The following is a 17,473-nucleotide window of genomic DNA, read 5'->3' on the forward strand; positions in this document are numbered from 1 at the left end:
AACGATTATTATTCCCCATTTTAGAGATTTGGAAACTGAGCCTGAGAATGGTTAAGTGACTTGCCCAGAGTCACACAGTTATTAATTGTCAGAGGTAAGATTCAAACCCAGATCTTTCCTGATTCCAAGGCTGGTGGTCTTTTCCGAGACACCAGCTCCACCTGAGCTCCAAATCTGTGAAAATATAACCAGCCATGTGAAGGGATAGATTGGTTCATGAAAAGGTCATCTGGGAACATTTCTATACACAACAAAGACTTGACGTGTTACCTAGAAGAACTGTCACCACTGCTCAGTGGTTGACTCCAAGGTCAATATTTCTAAATAAATTAGAAGGTAAATCTCCCAATTGTAGGTGACGACCTCACCTGCATTCTGACCTGCTGTGTAAATCTATCCGAGCAAAGAGATATAGACAGGGCTGCTGTGTTTCTCTAAGGTGGTATTAAATTGCTAATATTGTATCTCCCCAGGTCATCCACACTGCCCTTCTCAAGCCCTCTCTCATATAGTCACTTGTCACATTATACTATAGTCATGTTACCCAGTACCCTCCAAAAGGTGGATTCAGAGTCAGGAAGAAGTTCTCTCAGTTTTCTCATCTCTAAAATGGGGGTTTTAACAGCATCTACCTCACAAGGTTGATGTGAGAAAAAAAATGAATTTATATAAAGTGCTTTGTCAACTTTAAAGTATTATATAAATGCTAGTCGTTGTTATTATTGGCTGTTGTGTGGCTGTCTACAAGACAAATGGTCATTGTGGGTACGTGTTTGAGTGATACAGAGAACTCTATCTTTAAAAACAGATCGTTCTGCTCAGACATAGAAACATACAAATCTCTGATAAAATTTTCTGCTGTTGACGAGAGCATGAATGATTATTTTAAGGGCTAAGAAGGGCCAATCCCTCGAGATATCTTTTGAGCAGGAAGTAGATTATTCACCAGACTGGGAGATAATTAGCATGCAATATAATTTGAAATACTTTTGTTTTGAAAAGCCCTGTGATTTTATTGGGGGGTCCTCGTGAGGAAATTCCCTTTCCCTGTGTAGATGACTTTGTATGTATGTGACTTTGAGTCTTGGAAGGAGTCTTGGAGAGTTGCCTGGGATTTTGCAATGACTCAATGAGTGTCATGTATCTTCTCTGTGACAGAAAAAGGACTTGAACATGGTTTTCCTGACTTGATAGCCAACTCTTCATCCACTCTACCAATGTTTTATATATCTGAATGCTTTTTTTTAATGCTTTCCTTAATGGATCTATACCCATGCAGCTAAGCCATGAAGTCCAATTTATCCATCTGCACCTCCATACCTAACTTGCTGCATTTTACATACAACAGGGCTTTGGTGTTTTCATTTTGCCCGTAATCACCCTAGGGTAATAGGTTTAGAACCAGAAGGAGCATATAGGTTATCTCCCCTTTTTACAGATGAGGAAACTAAATCACAGAGAATGTAAAAGGATTGTTCAGGGTTACACAGCTAGTAAGCATCTGAGATAGGGAGATTTGAACTCAGGTCTTCCCGACCCCAAATCCAGTTTCCTGTGGTACATGACTCTATGTTGTCACTGACGATGGAATGATGCTGATTTAACCATAGTCTTGCCTGCTCACTCTTGTAATTCAATTCAAAAAATTTGGTAAACATTTATTAAAATGCATACTATGGGGCAGCTAGATGGTGCAGTGGATAAAGCACTGGCCCTGGATTCAGGAGGACCTAAATTCAAATTCAGCCTCAGACACTTAACACTTACTAGCTGTGTGACCCTGGGCAAGTCACTTAACCCCAATTGCCTCACTAAAAAAAAAAAATGCATACTATGTACTAGGTACCATGCTAAGTGCTGGAAAGACAAAAAAGAGACAGTCCCTGCCCTCAAGGAACTTACAATTGAATGGTTACAAAGACTTGTAACCAAAATTGTAAGTGGATGAAAGCAATAACAAGTCTTTAGCTATGCACAGAAAAGGACAAACTGCCACCCAGAGGAGATAGCACCATGACCTCATCCCTCTTAGAGCACACATCTACCTGCTTTGCTAGTTTTCTACCCACAAGAACAACATTCCATCAAATCAGGTTTTGATTTGATTACATTGGATAATCAGCATTTATCCTCACGGTAAATCAGGATAATTTGTGTTTCTATACTCTAGGGGCTTTTACAATGTTCATGGACCTTGCCATATGGGAAGCAACATGACAGATGGTAGATAATAATAAATAGGTAGCATCTATATGGTGTTTTACACATTATTTCACAAGAACCCTACAGAGTAAGTAGTATTGTTATTCCCATCTTAACAATGAGGAAACTGAGGCTGAGGACAGTTGAATGACTCACCCAGCCTCACCTAGCTGGTAAGAGTCTAAGGCAGGATTCCAACTTCCTGACTCCCAACACTCTATGCCCTGAGTCGACTTTAAGAAAGAGAGCTGCCCTTTGAGGCAGGAAATTTCTGGGTTCAATTCCTGTCTCTCACAGATACCAGTGGGTTACCCTGGGCAAGTCACTTCCCCGGGCAATTCTTTAAGAAGGTAAGTTATAAATGAGCTGTTCATATGCATTAATGAAGAAAAATTTTGTCCAGGAGAGTTCCCCACACCAATGAAATGAGAGTGCCATGACCAAAGAAATAGCATTAGCTGAGTTGTGAGTGGTGCCCACCACACTCCCAGTGACCCTTCTATCCTTGTGCTTTCTCCACAGATGACGGAAGGCCGACATTGCCAAGTACACCTCCTTGATGACAGGAAGCTGGAGCTGCTGGTGCAGGTGAGAGGCTTCTTCTTGATTCCTTCTCATTAAAATTCAAGCTGGTGGGTTTGTTCAGATGGGCTCCTGGGTAAGCAAGTTGAAATCAGCCTTTGTACACAGGGCAGCTCTGGAGTCAAGTATCTCACTGTAATAGGAAAGATTTAATGACTGGCTACCCCTGATATGGTGGAGTCCAGCTTTTCTTTCTTTGGTGGGGGGGATCCAGTTTTTCAGGGATGTGCTCCCCTAAAGAGCATGGGGGCTCTCAGGATTTTAGAGCCAGAAGGGACCTCAGAAATACTACATAGTTCAGTCTTTCCCTGTAAGCCCTTCTCTTTTCCCAACTTTCCTATTATCGTAGAGGTCATCGCCATCCTTCCACATGCCCAAGATTTTGACCTTGGGGTCATCTTCAAATACTCACCTTACATATCCCTTCTGCTGTCAACTCTTTGTCATTTCTATTTTCACAGTTTCTCCCCCATATGTCCCCTTCTTTCTATTTGCACAGCCTGACCACCCAAGTGCAGACCCTCATCACTTTACAGCTGGAGTATTGAAATAACCTCCTAAGGTCTCCTTGTCTCGTATCTCTCCCCACTCCGGTCCATTCTTTACTCAGTGGCCAAAGTAATTTCCCTGAAGCAGTCTAACCATGTCACATACAGCATACCACCCAACTCAGTAACCTTTAGTGGCTTCCTATTGCCTGTAGGATCAAATATCTATTTAGCATTTAGAGATCTTCGCAAACCTGCCCCTTTCCTGACTATTCAGACTTCTTATACTTGGCTCCCCTCCATGTACTTACTCCATAACAACTAACTCAAATAGAAATGGATCCCAGCTGGCTACAGATTGACTTAGAAAACCACACATTCACATTATCTATATTTCTGGTATTTTTATTGATCTTGTTGAATATTTCCCCATTACATTTCAATCTGGTTTGGGGGCAGCTTTACATGTGACACCTCTGCTCTGCATCATAGTAACACTAACCTCTTTGCCATTCCTTAAACAGGATACTCCAACTCCAGGCCTTTGCATTGGCCATCCCCCATGCCTGGCATACTCTCCCTCCTCCTCTCTGCCTTCTAATTTCCTCATCTTAAATCTTTCCTTCTTCAAGAAGCTTTTCCAAGTCCCCCCTAATGTTACTTCCTTTCCCTCTGAGATTACCTTGCATTGACACTGTGTGTATCTTGAACATAGGTAGTTATTTGCATGCCGTCATCTCCCCCATTTAGAAAGCTAACTCCTTGGGGCAGCTAGGTGGTGCAGTGGATAGAGCACCAACCCTGGATTCAGGAGGATCTGAGTTCACATCCAGCCTCAGACACTTAACACTTACTAGCTGTGTGACCCTGGGCAAGTCACTTAACCCCAATTGCCTCACCCAAAAAAAAAAAAAATTAGAAGGCTAACTCCTTGAGGGCAAAGACCATATATTTGCTGTGTTTTATTTCCCCAATGCTTAGGACAGTGCTTATTATATTTGTCATTGTTCTTGTGCATTCAGTCCTGTCTGACACTTTGTGGACCATAGCATGCCAATATCATCCCTGGGGTTTTCTTGGCAAAGATATTGCAGTGGTTTGCCATTTCGTCCTCCAGTAGATGAAGGCAAGCAGAGTTGAAGTGACTTAACCAAAGTCCCATGGCCAGTGAGTGTTTGAAGCCTGTTACATAGTAAGCACCTAATAAATGCTCATTGACTGACTTGAAAAGAATCCCGGGGCAGCTAGGTGGCACAGTAGATAAAGCACCAGCCCTGGATTCAGGAGGACCTGAGTTCAAATTTGACCTCAGACACTTAACACTTACAAGCTGTGTGACTCTGGGCAAGTCACTTAACCCCAATTGCCTCACTAAAAAAAAAGAAATAAAAGAATCCCTTCTTTACTTCCCTGTGCCTCAGTTCCCTCACTTCTAAAATCAGTGGGTTAGTCTAGTTGACCTTTAAGTTCCATTCTACATCTAGATCCTTTCATTCCCCAGGAAGTTGTTATCCAACCTTTGCTTAAAAATATCTAATGAGGTAAATGTGCTACCTCCTAGAGGCTCATTCCATCCTGCCTTGGGACAGGCAGGTTACAAAGGGTTTGCTTCCTTATATTCATCCACCTTTGAAATTTTCACCTTTGCTTCTGTTCTGCTTTCTTGGGCCAAGCAGAGGAAGTCGAATCCTGCTTTCATCGTTATAGCCTGACAACCCTCGATATCTTCTTTATCTACCATGTCCCAGGGGCAGCTAGGTGGCACAGTGGATAAAAACACAGGCCCGGGATTCAGGAGGAGCTGAGTTCAAATTCGGCCTCAGACACTTGACACTTACTAGCTGTGTGACCTTGGGCAAGTCACTTAACCCTCATTTCCCCACAAAAACAAAACTAAACAAAACAAAACAAAAAAAAACCTCCCTAAAACTATCTACCATGTCCCCAGGAGGCTTCTCTTCTCAAGCCTAAGCATCCTTAATTCCTTCAACCCATTGTGGCTGAGGTTTTGTACTTTGAACCAGACTTGAAGCCTTTTTAGGTTGTGTTTCTTATGTATATGTTAGTATGCTATGATACTTGGGCTTCAGTGCTGAAGAGGAGTGAATTTGTCTGTCATCCATTGCCTATTTCCACTGAAATGAACACAGTGCCAGGCCAAATTATACATCTTCCATTTTTCCCTCTAACTTCCAATCTTATACTTCTTCCCTTTCCAAGACTTTCCAAACCCTTGGCTCTCAAGAACCAAGACCATCTGGACCCAAATCCCAACACCCTCCCACCTTTGGGGTGGGGGGGAGGGGGATTATTAATGTTTAGGGAAAGAAAACAGACACCAGAAAAGAAATGCTAGTTTTTAAATTCTTCTTCTGAGTTATATACCATCTCCAAGAAAACAAAGTGCTTGGAATTTAGTTCAGCAAACATAGAATGGAAGCTCTGTGATGGCAAACTATCTTGGTTCAGTCTTTGTTTCCCCAGCCCCTAGCACAATGCCTTGAACTTACTAAGTCCTTAATAAGTACTCATAGAGGGAATGAATTAATGAATAAAGGAAATATTGCTAAGGATCTATTATATACAGAAACCCTTGCTATGTACTAAGGGAACTACAAAGTTTAGATAAGACATAATTCCTCTCCTCAAGGACTTGATAGCCTAGTGGAAGAAATAAACAAAAATCTTAATAAGTATAATGCAAGTAATAACATGGTAAATTCATTAGAGGGGATTAAACAATCCCCTTGGGAAGGATTAAGGAAGTATCATAGATTTACAGCTAGAATAGACATTAGATGTAGTCTAACATCCCTTTCATGCTACAGCTGAGGTTAAATAACTTGTCCAAAGTTACATAAGTAACAACAGAAAAGCCAGGCTGAATCTGTGATTTCATTGGTTCAAGGAACTCCCAATAAGAAACCGAACATCCTTGAGTGATGCAGGTTAGCTCTTCCTCTGTAATTTATAGTCCTATAGTTGCCCAAGGCACCGAGAGGTTAGATAACCTGTCCAGTATCACACAGCATCAGTGTGTCTCAGACGTGATCCTTGAACCCAGCTCTTCCTGACTGCTAGGCTGGCACTCTATCTGCTAGAGTAGAGAAGCTATTACAGAAGTCCAAGCTATAGGTAATAAAGACCGTAGTTGGGTGAGAGATTATAACAGTTGAATATACAAGAGTTGGCAGTTGCAGAAGGGGGAGGAATGACTAAAATGTCCATGAGATTTTGAACTTAGGTGAATAAGAACCTGGATGTGCCATCCACGGAAATAGGGAAGTCAGAATGGGCATGTATGAAGAGGGAAGAGGGTGAACTTTTAGGTGTAGGTATATTGAAGTTGATGTGATGACATGACATCCAGTTGGAGATATCCAACAGGCAGATGGAAATGTGGCACTGAACTGACAAGAACTCGTGGAGCCCACCAAAAATCTGTTGTATAAAACTTCATGTTTCCCAGAATGTACCATCAGAAGTGAAAAGTCAGAGACACCTTTCAGCATTCCTTCAGGATTATTGATCCCTTAGTACTGAGAATAAAAAATAAACAAATGGATAAGGACCATACACAGTGTGATGTATTATAATAGAAAAAATTCTGGTCAGAAAACTTGGTCTAACATTAGCCATACGACCTTGGGTAAATTACTTAAACTCTCTGAGTATTTCTTCTTTGGCAAAAAGAGAACTATTAATGTCTAACCACTTACCTCATGGGTTTACAGATTCACAGAATCTCAGAGTTGGAAGGGACACCAGAAACTCTCTTGTCAAGGGCTTTTTAACATTTGGGGGGTCATGGACCCCTTTGGCATTCTAGAAGCCATTAGACCCTTTTTCAGAACAACGTTTTCAAATATATTAAATCAAATACTAGAGGGTTATAGAAAAAATAATTATATTGAAATGAAAGGTATAATTTTTTTGCCCAAGTTCATGGCCCCCTCTGAAATCTAGGACACCTCTGGGGACCCCCAGGATCAAGAGCCCTTGATCTAGTGCAACCCCTACCTGAAAAGGACTCACTTTTGTAACATACCCAACAAGTAGTCAACCAGACTTGACATAAGTGAAGGGGTACACGTTTCCTCCCAAGGGAACCTATCCTACTGTTGGTCAGCTATAACTGTTAGGAAGTACCTTACATTTATTAAGCCAAAACCTCCACTCTGCACCTACTGATACAGGTTTCACCCTCTGGAATCTGGTGAAACAAGTCCTATCCATCTTCCACTTGAAAGCCCTTCAGATAATCTAAAACAGCGATCATTCCCCCACCCTGTAAGGCCTCTGAGCTAAAACCTCCCCAGTTCCTTTAACCAGTCCTCAAGTGGCATGATCTCAAGGCCTTTCATTGTCTATTGTTCTAGTCTCACTCTGTACATTCTCCAGCTGATGACTCTCCTTTGAGAAGCACGGCATCCAGAACAGAGTACAATACTCTATGTGTGGTCTGGAGTATGCTGGGATTATCACCTCTTTAGTTCTATATACCACAGTGGATAGAGTACTAGACATGGAGTTAGGAGGAACTGAGTTCAAATCCAGCCTCAGACGTTTACTAGCTATGTGACCCTGGGCAAGTCTTCCTCATCTGTAAAATGGGGAAAATAATATCACCTACCTCCCAAGGTTGTTGTGATGATAAAGTAAAATAATATTTGTAAAGTACTTCGCAAACCCAAAAGTCCTATATAAATGCCGCTGCCACCAGCATCATCATCATTCATGAAGCTTAAGTCCTGGTTACCATATCCCAGTATCTAATCACCATTTCTTCTATTTAAATATTCCTTCCTCCATGATGCCAATGATCAGAAGTCCCAAAAGCACATTAAAGACACAACTGCCATCCCCCATCCTCATTGCAGCATTCTGGGAAATATAATGGGATGTAGTAGATCACCTGAAATAACTGTCATGAAAGCACTTTGAAAACTATACAGTGTGAGGCAAGTGCAAGGTCTTGTTGCTATTAAGACATGAAAGCATGACGTTGTTGCCAAACACTAAGTTACAGGATTGAATTTGAAGTGTGTCATAGCACCATGTAGTAGACAGGGATTGGCTTTCATGTTACAGAGAACTCCTGGATGGGTCAACTCCATCTGCAAGAACAGATTGGCACCTTCTCTGAAAATTATAGTCTTAGAGTCAGAGGTTTTTTAACTGGGCATCTGAGCAGCTCAGTTTAAGAATCGCTGTCTCTGAGAGTTGCCCAGAGCAGTGAGATGTTCACTTGCCCAGGGTCACAAGGCAGTTTGTGGCATAGGCACTGTCTTTGTGGCTTCAAACTGGCCTAATTATTCCCAGCTTCTCCCCTTGCCATGTGCCATGGATTTAGGACTGAGAATTAAAAAAAAATAATAAATGGATAAGGACCATACACCATGTGATATAATAGAAAAAATTCTGGTCAGAAAACTTGGTCTCTAAAACCTGTGTCTCTATCTGTGAAGCAGAATTAATTCTCTCTCTCTCTCTCTCTCTCTCTCAAATATACACACACATGACATACATATATGCACATAAACATATTCACATATGTGTATGTTTACACATAAATATACACGTATACATATTACTTACACATGTGTTTACATATAAAAATATTTTCCTCCCTAGGTTGTTGTGAGGAATATGCATTGTAAACTGTAAAGTATTATATAAAAATGAGTGATTGCTCAAGACTCCATAAATTTACTCCTACAAATGTCTGCCCCTGGACCTCAGCCTCAATTGCTTGGGGAGAAAAATCCAAACAGATTCACCCCAAGGAATAAGTGGATATGGGGATTAGTTTAATGATGAAACAAAAATACCAAAATAGCTTATTTAAATTATTTGGGTTGGAGGGATTGAAGGTGGAAGGAAAAAAAAACATCTTTCTAATAAGATTTTTACTTTGGCAGCCCAAACTTTTGTCAAGAGAATTGCTGGACCTTGTGGCATCACATTTCAACCTCAAAGAAAAAGAATATTTTGGAATAACATTTATTGATGACACGTAAGTATATTTTGCTGGCTAATGTTTCTTTCATTTTCACCTGGTGTATGAATGTGCTGTCACTTGTGAGAAGTAGGCAAATATTGTCAACCTGAAACTGAGAACATCGAGTACTCACCGTACACAATGAGGAGCGTTTTCATTTTGACAGTAGCAATGGGAGGGAGTTGACTGATTGGTATCTGATTATAGGTTGCTGTTGTGCATTTTTAGGAGTTTTGGTAAGGAATTTATAACTCTCTTCTATCATCTCCATACATCTTTGTTTGCATGGAAAGACTGACTTATTCAGCAAATACACCAGAGAGGTAGATATAAGCTTTACATTTTATAGGTTTGTATTGTAACTTTAACATTGCCAAATTCAAGAAAAGATAACATGAATATTTTAAAATAACTGTTTTAGAATTTATCTCTTTTGAAAAAATAACATAATTTGTCTGCCCTGCATCCATTCTCAAGTTCCAATTCAGAATTCCCCTTCTTATTCAGGGAGATGCTCTCAAGGTCCCCCAAATAGTGGAATTCCTGAGTGTTTAGAGATGCTTTGGACAGCTGCTAACTTTTTGCCACAAAGCTCTTCCTCTTCAATGTTCTCTTAATTCTTTGGATTATACCAAGAAATGAACCTCTTTTTAGTTTTGGAAGCTATCTTTTTTTTTTTTTTTTGGTGAGGCAACTGGGGTTAAGTGACTTGCCCAGGGTCACACAGCTAGTAAGTGTTAAGTGTCTGAGACCGGATTTGAACTCAGGTCCCCCTGAATCCAGGGCTGGTGCTCTATCCACTGCACCACCCAGCCGCCCCCGAAAGCTATCTTTTTTTAAAGTAATTTTTTTTTATCTTCATCTTTTTTTGTTTTTACATTTTCCCCCCTCCTCACTCTTCCCATCCTCTACCAAAGGACCATCCATTATAATAAGGAAGAAGAGGGGGGAAACGTTTACAAAACCAATCAACACAGTCTGACATTCTTCTCAGTGTTCTGTACCTATGGACTTCCCCACCACCACAAAGGATGGGAGAGATAAGGGGAAGTTGTCTTCTTCAATCTCTTCTTTGAGGCCAGTTTGGGCTTTATAATTTCCCAACATTTAGTTTTGTTTGTTTGGTGGTTGTTCTTTCTGTTGAGAGGAATCTGTCTTGAATACCTTATAGTTTCTGTTTACCACCACCCCCTGGTCAGAGACAAGTCTCATTTTCTTTTCTTTTCTTTTTCCTTTTTTTTTTTTTTTTTGCAGGGCAATGAGGGTTAAGTGACTTGCCCAGGGTCACATAGCTAGTAAGTGTCAAGTGTCTGAGGTCAGATTTGAACTTAGGTCCTCCTGAATCCAGGGCTGGTGCTTTATCCACTGCACCACCTAGCCTGCCCCAAGTCTCATTTTCACAAGAAGAGCTACCTTATGCTCAAGCAGTGATGGCAGCAGACTGGCTTCCAGGAATGTGGCAGGGAGGGAGATGGACTCAAGAGAAGGATGTGGTAGAACCTATGATAGACTGTCCAAGCCAAAAATAAAAAATACTAGAATCCAGAGGGAGTCCTGGACAGGCCTCCACCCCAACAAAAGGACTATATTAAAGATCCCCTGTTATTCTCGATCCTCAGGATCATGCTTAATGAATAGCTCATGTAGAATCCATATGAAACCTTATCCCAACCCTTCAGAGTCTTACGATCTCAAATGCCAAAAATAAAATGTTAGATCCCATGCAGTTCAGACAGAGAATTGCCACAGTCATTTCCTTTTGGTCCCCCACCCTGGGGACAGGGCACATAACAGATTTAGGGGGCTTTAATACAACTATAATTTCCCAGAATCCCAGATTTTCAGAACTGGAAGGAACAACACCAGCAATTTAGTCCAACCCAATCCCTAGAAAAGAATTCCCCTTACAACATACCCAAGAGATTCCCAATGACAGAGAACCTGTTACTAACCAGTGACTGATTCTAGATCGGGACATTTCCAATTGTTAAGAACTCTTTCCTGACATCATACCTCAATTTGCCTCCTTGTAACTTCTACCTATTTATTATTCCAGTGCTATCCTATGAAACAGATCAAATCTAATCCCTCTTCCACATGACACAGACATAACTTAGTTGATGTCATGTCCCCCATGAGTCTTCTTGTCTCCAGGCTAACCATTCCCACCTAGTTCTTTTGACTGATCCTCATATATTATTTAATTTCAAGGTCCTTTGCCACCCTGATTGTCCTTCTCTGGACACTGTCTAGTTTATCAATCTGTAATACCCCAAATTAACCAATATTCTAAATGTGATCAGACCATGGCAGAGTACAGAGAGACAGTCAACTGCTTATTCTTTGAAGTCCTCCCTCTCTTAATGCAGATCAGTATTATAATAGCATTTTAGATGTCACATCACACCCATTTTGAGCTTGCAGTCTACCAAAATCTCCAGATCTTTTTCAGACAAATGGTTGCCTAACCATTCTCCTTCATCTGAGACTTGGGAAGTTCATTTTTATTTTGTTAAACCCAACCATAAGGCTTAACATTTATCCCTATTAAAATTTCATATTGTTCAAGAGTTGAAGCCTATCAGGAACCTTCTGACTCTTGAAGTCACATAGTGTGCTAGCTATCTCTGAGTCAATTGTGAAAATTTAATCAACATGCCTTCTATCCTTTTGTCCAAGTAATTGATGAAAATGCTAAATAGTACTGGGCTAAGCACTGCTGCGACATTTTTGTTTGGTTTTTTGGGGGTTTTTTTGCAGGCAATGGGGGTTAAGTGACTTGCCCAGGGTCACACAGCTAGCAAGTGTCAAGTGTCTGAGGCTGGACCTGAACTCAGGGTACTCCTGAATTCAGGGCCGGTGCCTTAACCACTGCGCCATCTAGCTGCCCCACTCCTGGGACATTTTAATGGAAATCTCCTGCCAAGTTTACATCGAACCATCACTAACTACTCTTTGTATCCAGATATTCAACCAGTTCCAACTCCTTCTAATTGTATTAATGTGTATCCCATGTCTCTTTATCTTTTGCACAAGACTAGAATTATCTTGTAGTATTCCATGCACAACTATAGATCTAAACCACTCCATGCCCTCTCATCCTTTGGAATTCTATCCAATCAACTTCCCAAAGTTCCATAAATCGTTTATAGATGATCCACCAAGCATCTTTTTTAATATCTTGTGGGTACCAATGTAGCATCCAGGGCATCCATCTGTTGTCTCCTCTTAAGTATCAGTAGCTTGCTTCCTTTTCCATCTTTCTGTATCCTCAGTGATGCTTTTTGTTCACCTGTTCAGGTACAAGTCATCACTGGAAATATACTCTGTCTAGCATGTGTCTTGTCATTTCAATTCTTCTGGGATCATAGGGTCATAATGTGGAAGTGACCTTGGAGGACATCTTGTCTAACCCCCTCCTTTTACACATGAGGAACCTGGAGGCTGAGAGATGCTGAGTGACTTGCCCAAGGTCACATAACTAGTAAGTGTCTGAGGTAGGATTTGAACTCAGGACTTCCTGACTCAAAGTCCTATACTCAACCTGTTAAGCTCCCTAGCTGCTTCCATGACCCATGATCATATAAAGCAATCTCTGATCCATAACCCTATAACATCACCAGGAGAATTTTGACATTAAGAGATGGGTTTTTGTAGCAGCAAGCAGTTTGGAATGTCCTAGCATTTTCCAAAAGCAATCCAGCCCACTTTTTTCCTTCCCTAGTACAATAACTACATACATAAAGACATACAGCATACGTTTAAAATGAACAAATACGAACACATACAAAGTAGCTGCCTCCAACTAAAGTCTCTTGGTTCTCTATTTGTCACTTTTCCCAGCTGTGACCTCTTAAGTATGACATCCTTACATGGTACCTGGGACCATACCACAATCATTTCCAAATGTGGTTCTTCCATCACAGGCACAGATGAAAATAGATGCCTATGAAAAGACAGGCAGATGTGTTCTATTTTGAGATGGATGGGATTTTTCCTTCCTCCCAGTTTCACATAGGAATGCTGTCAGGATAGCTTGACTTATAAAGGCAACAAAGTGGAAAAGGATGAGTCTCGGCCTTTGATCCAGAAAACCGGCATCTTCTGGGTTCAAGTCCTGAGTCTGGCAGTCACTAGCTCTCTCTGTGATTATAGACAGATTATTTAATTTCTCTCTCAGTATCACAGAATTCCAGAATTGAAAAGAACCTTGGTGGCCATGTAGTCCAGCCTCTACTTTCCCTAAAGAATCCCCTCTAAAACATGCCTGACAAGTGGTCCTTTAGCTTCTGTTTGAAGACCTCTGGTGAAGGGAAATCCATGGCACCCCAAGGTAAACCATTCCACTTTGGAATAGCTCCCATGTTTAGGCCTCTTAGAAACAACTCTTGGCTTTTGACTTTAGAATCAAGCAGGACAGGGGCAGCAAGGTGGTGCAGTGGATAAAGCACCAGTCCTGGATTTAGGAGGACCTGAGTTCAAATCTGGCCTCACACACTTGACACTTACTAGCTCTGTGACCTTGAGAAAGTCATTTAACCCTCATTGCCCAACCAAAAAAAAAAAAAAGGAATCAAGCAGGACATTCTGTCAGGTATCATCTCCCCACATACTCTTCTCTTCTTTGGGCTAAGCATCCTCAATTCTTCACTAGGTTGTTGTGACCCTAAAATACTTTATGCATGTGGTCTGATTTTTTGTTTTTGTTTTTTTTGCAGGGCAGTGGGGGTTAAGTGACTTGCCCAGGGTCACACAGCTAGTAAGTGTCAAGTGTTTGAGGCCGGATTTGAACTCAGGTACTCCTGAATCCAGGGTCGTTGCTTTATCCACTGCGCCACCTAGCCGCTCCTCATGTGGTCTGATTTTATTTGTAATGAGTTGGATCTTCTGCCATCTGCTGGCTCCTGGAATCTGGCCTTGACTTTCTGAGCTGGCTCTGATCATTTGCCTTGCTATCATCTTCTCTCTGGATTCCCCCCTTGTTGACTTGTCCAATGGAGAGACAATGTGGTGTAGAAAGAGAAAGTTGGACTTGGAAAAGGAAGACCTGGGTTCCAACCCATCTCTGACATATACTGGCTTGTGACCCCGGGGAAAGTAAACTTTAGATTATCCATTGCAGGTGAATTGCTGATCTGTTTCAGTAGGAGTTTCCTCACTAGAATTCCCAAGTCTGATGAAATCACAGTTCTAGTCCAAAATAAACAACAACAATAAAAGAAGTAGGCGGCTAGGTGGCACAGTGGATAAAGCACCAGCCCTGGATTCAGGAGTTCCTGAGTTCAAATCCGGCCTCAGACGCTTGACATGTACTAGCTGTGTGACCCTGGGCAAGTCACTTAACCCCCATTGTCCTGCAAAAAAACCAACAAAAAAAAAACCCACCCCAAAAAACAAAATGAGCCAAAAACCAACTTGTTTGCTACTGACCCTGATTCTGAATTCCTGAATCTGCAACTGTGACCATATCTTGGTGGTGAAGCCTTCCTCTTGTGAACCTAGCCCAACCCTGGTTACCACCCTCCATGGGCCTTGGGCGTCAGTCCATCTCTAATAGTGGATAAATAAAAAATCAGTCTACCACACTTTTCTCTCTTCACCAGGGACCACTATGATGACCTGCTCTTGTCATAGTTTAACTCCATTGCTCATAATTATTTGGGGCAACAAGGTGGGAAAATTAAAGAAGGGGCATCTAGGTGGAGTAGTGGATAGAATGCCAGGCCTGGAGTCAGGAAGACCTAAGTTCAAATCCAGCCTACTAGCTGTGCGATCCTAGACCAGTCATTTAACCCTCTTTGCTAAGTGGCAGTTTGTAGTTTGTCCTTGGGCAGCTAGATGGCACCATAGTGCACAGAGTGCTGGGCCTGCGGTCAAGGAGAGTCATCTTCCAGAGTTCAAATCTGGCCCCAGACTCTTACTAGCTGGGTGACCCTGGGCAAATCATTTAACCCTCTTTGCCTCTGCTTTCTCATCCCTAAAATGATCTGGAGAAGGAAATAGCAAACAATCCAGTATCTCTGCCAAGAAAACCCAGAATGGGGTCAAGAAGAATCGGACGGGACTGAAAATGACTGAACAACAAGAACAGTATTTGGAGGACCTTGAAAGCTACCCAGAGGAGTCTGGACTCCATTTAGCGGCAAATAGCCATGAAATAATAGTGAGCAATTCAAAACAGTGTGTCTTTAAGTGGAACTGAGTGGCCTAGATCAGGAGGTCAGAGGGGAGGGTGATCAAGGAAGGCTGAAGTGGGCAGGGATGACGTCAAGGAGGAGATGAATTTTGAAAAGGGACTGGAAGAATGAGTAAGATTTGGATTGACAGGAGAAGGAACTGGATTCGGGGCAGGAAGACTAGACAATATGAGCTGGAGGCACAGACACGTAAAATGAGCACTGAATATTTGTGGGACAATGAGGAGTACAGGGTCTAAGTTGGGGGTAGTGGGTTAAATGAGAGATTGGACTCAATGACCTAAAAAATCCCTTCTGGCTCTCTCTAATTGCTATGATCTGTGATCTGGAAATAAGTTTAGTTAAATGAGTTGGGGGCAGGGGACAGAGAGAGCAAAGCAAGGGAGTTACAGCAGAAAACTGAGAGTCAGGGGGTGGCTAGGTGGCACAGTGGATAAACACCGGCCCTGGATTCAGGAGGACCTGAATTCAAATCCGGCCTCAGACACTTGACACTTACTAGTTGTGTGACCCTGGGCAAGTCACTTAACCCCCATTGCCCCACCAAAAAAAAAAAAAAAGAAAAAAGAAACCTGAGAGTTGGGGAACGTTTTTGAGTTAAAGGACTGAAAACTGTTTTCAAGTGAATTTCATCTGTGAGTAGCATGAAAGATGAATTGGAAGATGGGAAGTCTGGAGTCTTGGAGGCTGTTTAATTGCCAGGTGAACACCCAGGTTCACTTAGATACGTGTACATAAACATTATCCTATTCAGACTTCAAGACCTCTTCCAAAAAAAAGGGGGAAACCTAAGTGAATTCCTTAAATAAAATTGATACTTTTCTTTCCTTCCTGTGCATCGTGGAATTTCTTTCTTAAAACTGTTTTATGGGGGAAAATTCCACATGCACAGCATAACCCCCCCCCACCTCCAACATAACAAAACTTGAATTTGGCTGCAGTCCTTTCTGAAATCCATAGCCATTTCAGGAAGTTTTTCAGCCAAAAGTCTTTAAGAAGATAATATTTCTTTCTACACACAGAATAATAATTCCTTTCTACATGACCAGATGAAGGTAAAGGCTTCCCCCCAAACTGTCACTTGGTTGGGAGGGTAGCCTTTGTCCCTTCCCAGTGTTTATTTCCAGAAGAAGTTGGTTTTTATGATTGGCAGCTCTCACCTTCCTAGAGACCATGCCTGGAAAATTGCTTTTTTCCAAGGGTGTCTCCTTGGAATGTTTTGGTCACCAGCCTAGTACTTTCCCTTTGCCTTGTAAATATTTTTAGTAAGTATTTTCTCTTGCCATTTTTTCCTCATAAAACAACTGAGCCTCATTCCTCCCAGACTACCACCTTTGCAATGCAGATGACACATTACACTTGGTGGGTGTTTTTTTTTAGCCCAGAACAACTAAACTTATGATGGAGTGGGTATCTAGTTAATGAAAAAGGTCTACATATCAAGACTAGAGGTTCAGAAAGGAGCTGTGATTTCAGGAACATGAGAGAATTCCCAGTATGAGAACTCTCTCCATCAATGCAGATCTGTACATCACAAGCCCCTAATCATTTAAGCAGCTAGCTGGAGTAAGTGGATAGAGTGCTGGACCTGGAGTTCAGAAGACCTCAGTTCAAACCCTGCCTCAAACATTTACTATTTCTGTGACCTTGGGTAAATATCTTCTATAAAATGAGACTGATAATAATATCTACCTTCCCAGGATTGTTGTGAGGATCATATGAGATTATATCTGTAAAGTTCTATGTAAATGCTAGCCATTATTTATTATTATTATTACATAAGTAGGATCATGGGATCAGTCATTCAATCAATAAACATTTATCAAGTGACTGCTATATACAAAGCACTGTGTTTGATCCTGCCAAACCAAAAGAACAAGATCTTGCAAGACAAAAAAGAAATATTGGCTGCCCTCAAATAGCTTATATTCTCTGAGGGAAGACAACATGTATATAGGCATGGACATAGATATACCAAATGAATATAAGCTAATTGGGAAAAG

General features: G+C 41.4%; 1 protein-coding gene across 2 annotated transcripts in view; it reads left to right on the top strand.

The window, feature by feature from the left end:
• The window catches only part of FRMD4B (FERM domain containing 4B), a 367,590-nt gene that overhangs the window by 197,703 nt on the left and 152,414 nt on the right, over nucleotides 1-17,473 (top strand). For both annotated transcript variants that reach the window (XM_043977894.1, XM_043977893.1), the window contains 2 exons: nucleotides 2,725-2,790; nucleotides 9,194-9,288. In XM_043977894.1, the coding sequence (XP_043833829.1) occupies nucleotides 2,725-2,790; nucleotides 9,194-9,288 (161 nt within the window). The remainder of the gene's footprint in view (nucleotides 1-2,724; nucleotides 2,791-9,193; nucleotides 9,289-17,473) is intronic.

Source organism: Dromiciops gliroides, chromosome 1, assembly GCF_019393635.1.
Source record: "Dromiciops gliroides isolate mDroGli1 chromosome 1, mDroGli1.pri, whole genome shotgun sequence".
NCBI lineage: Eukaryota > Metazoa > Chordata > Mammalia > Microbiotheria > Microbiotheriidae > Dromiciops > Dromiciops gliroides.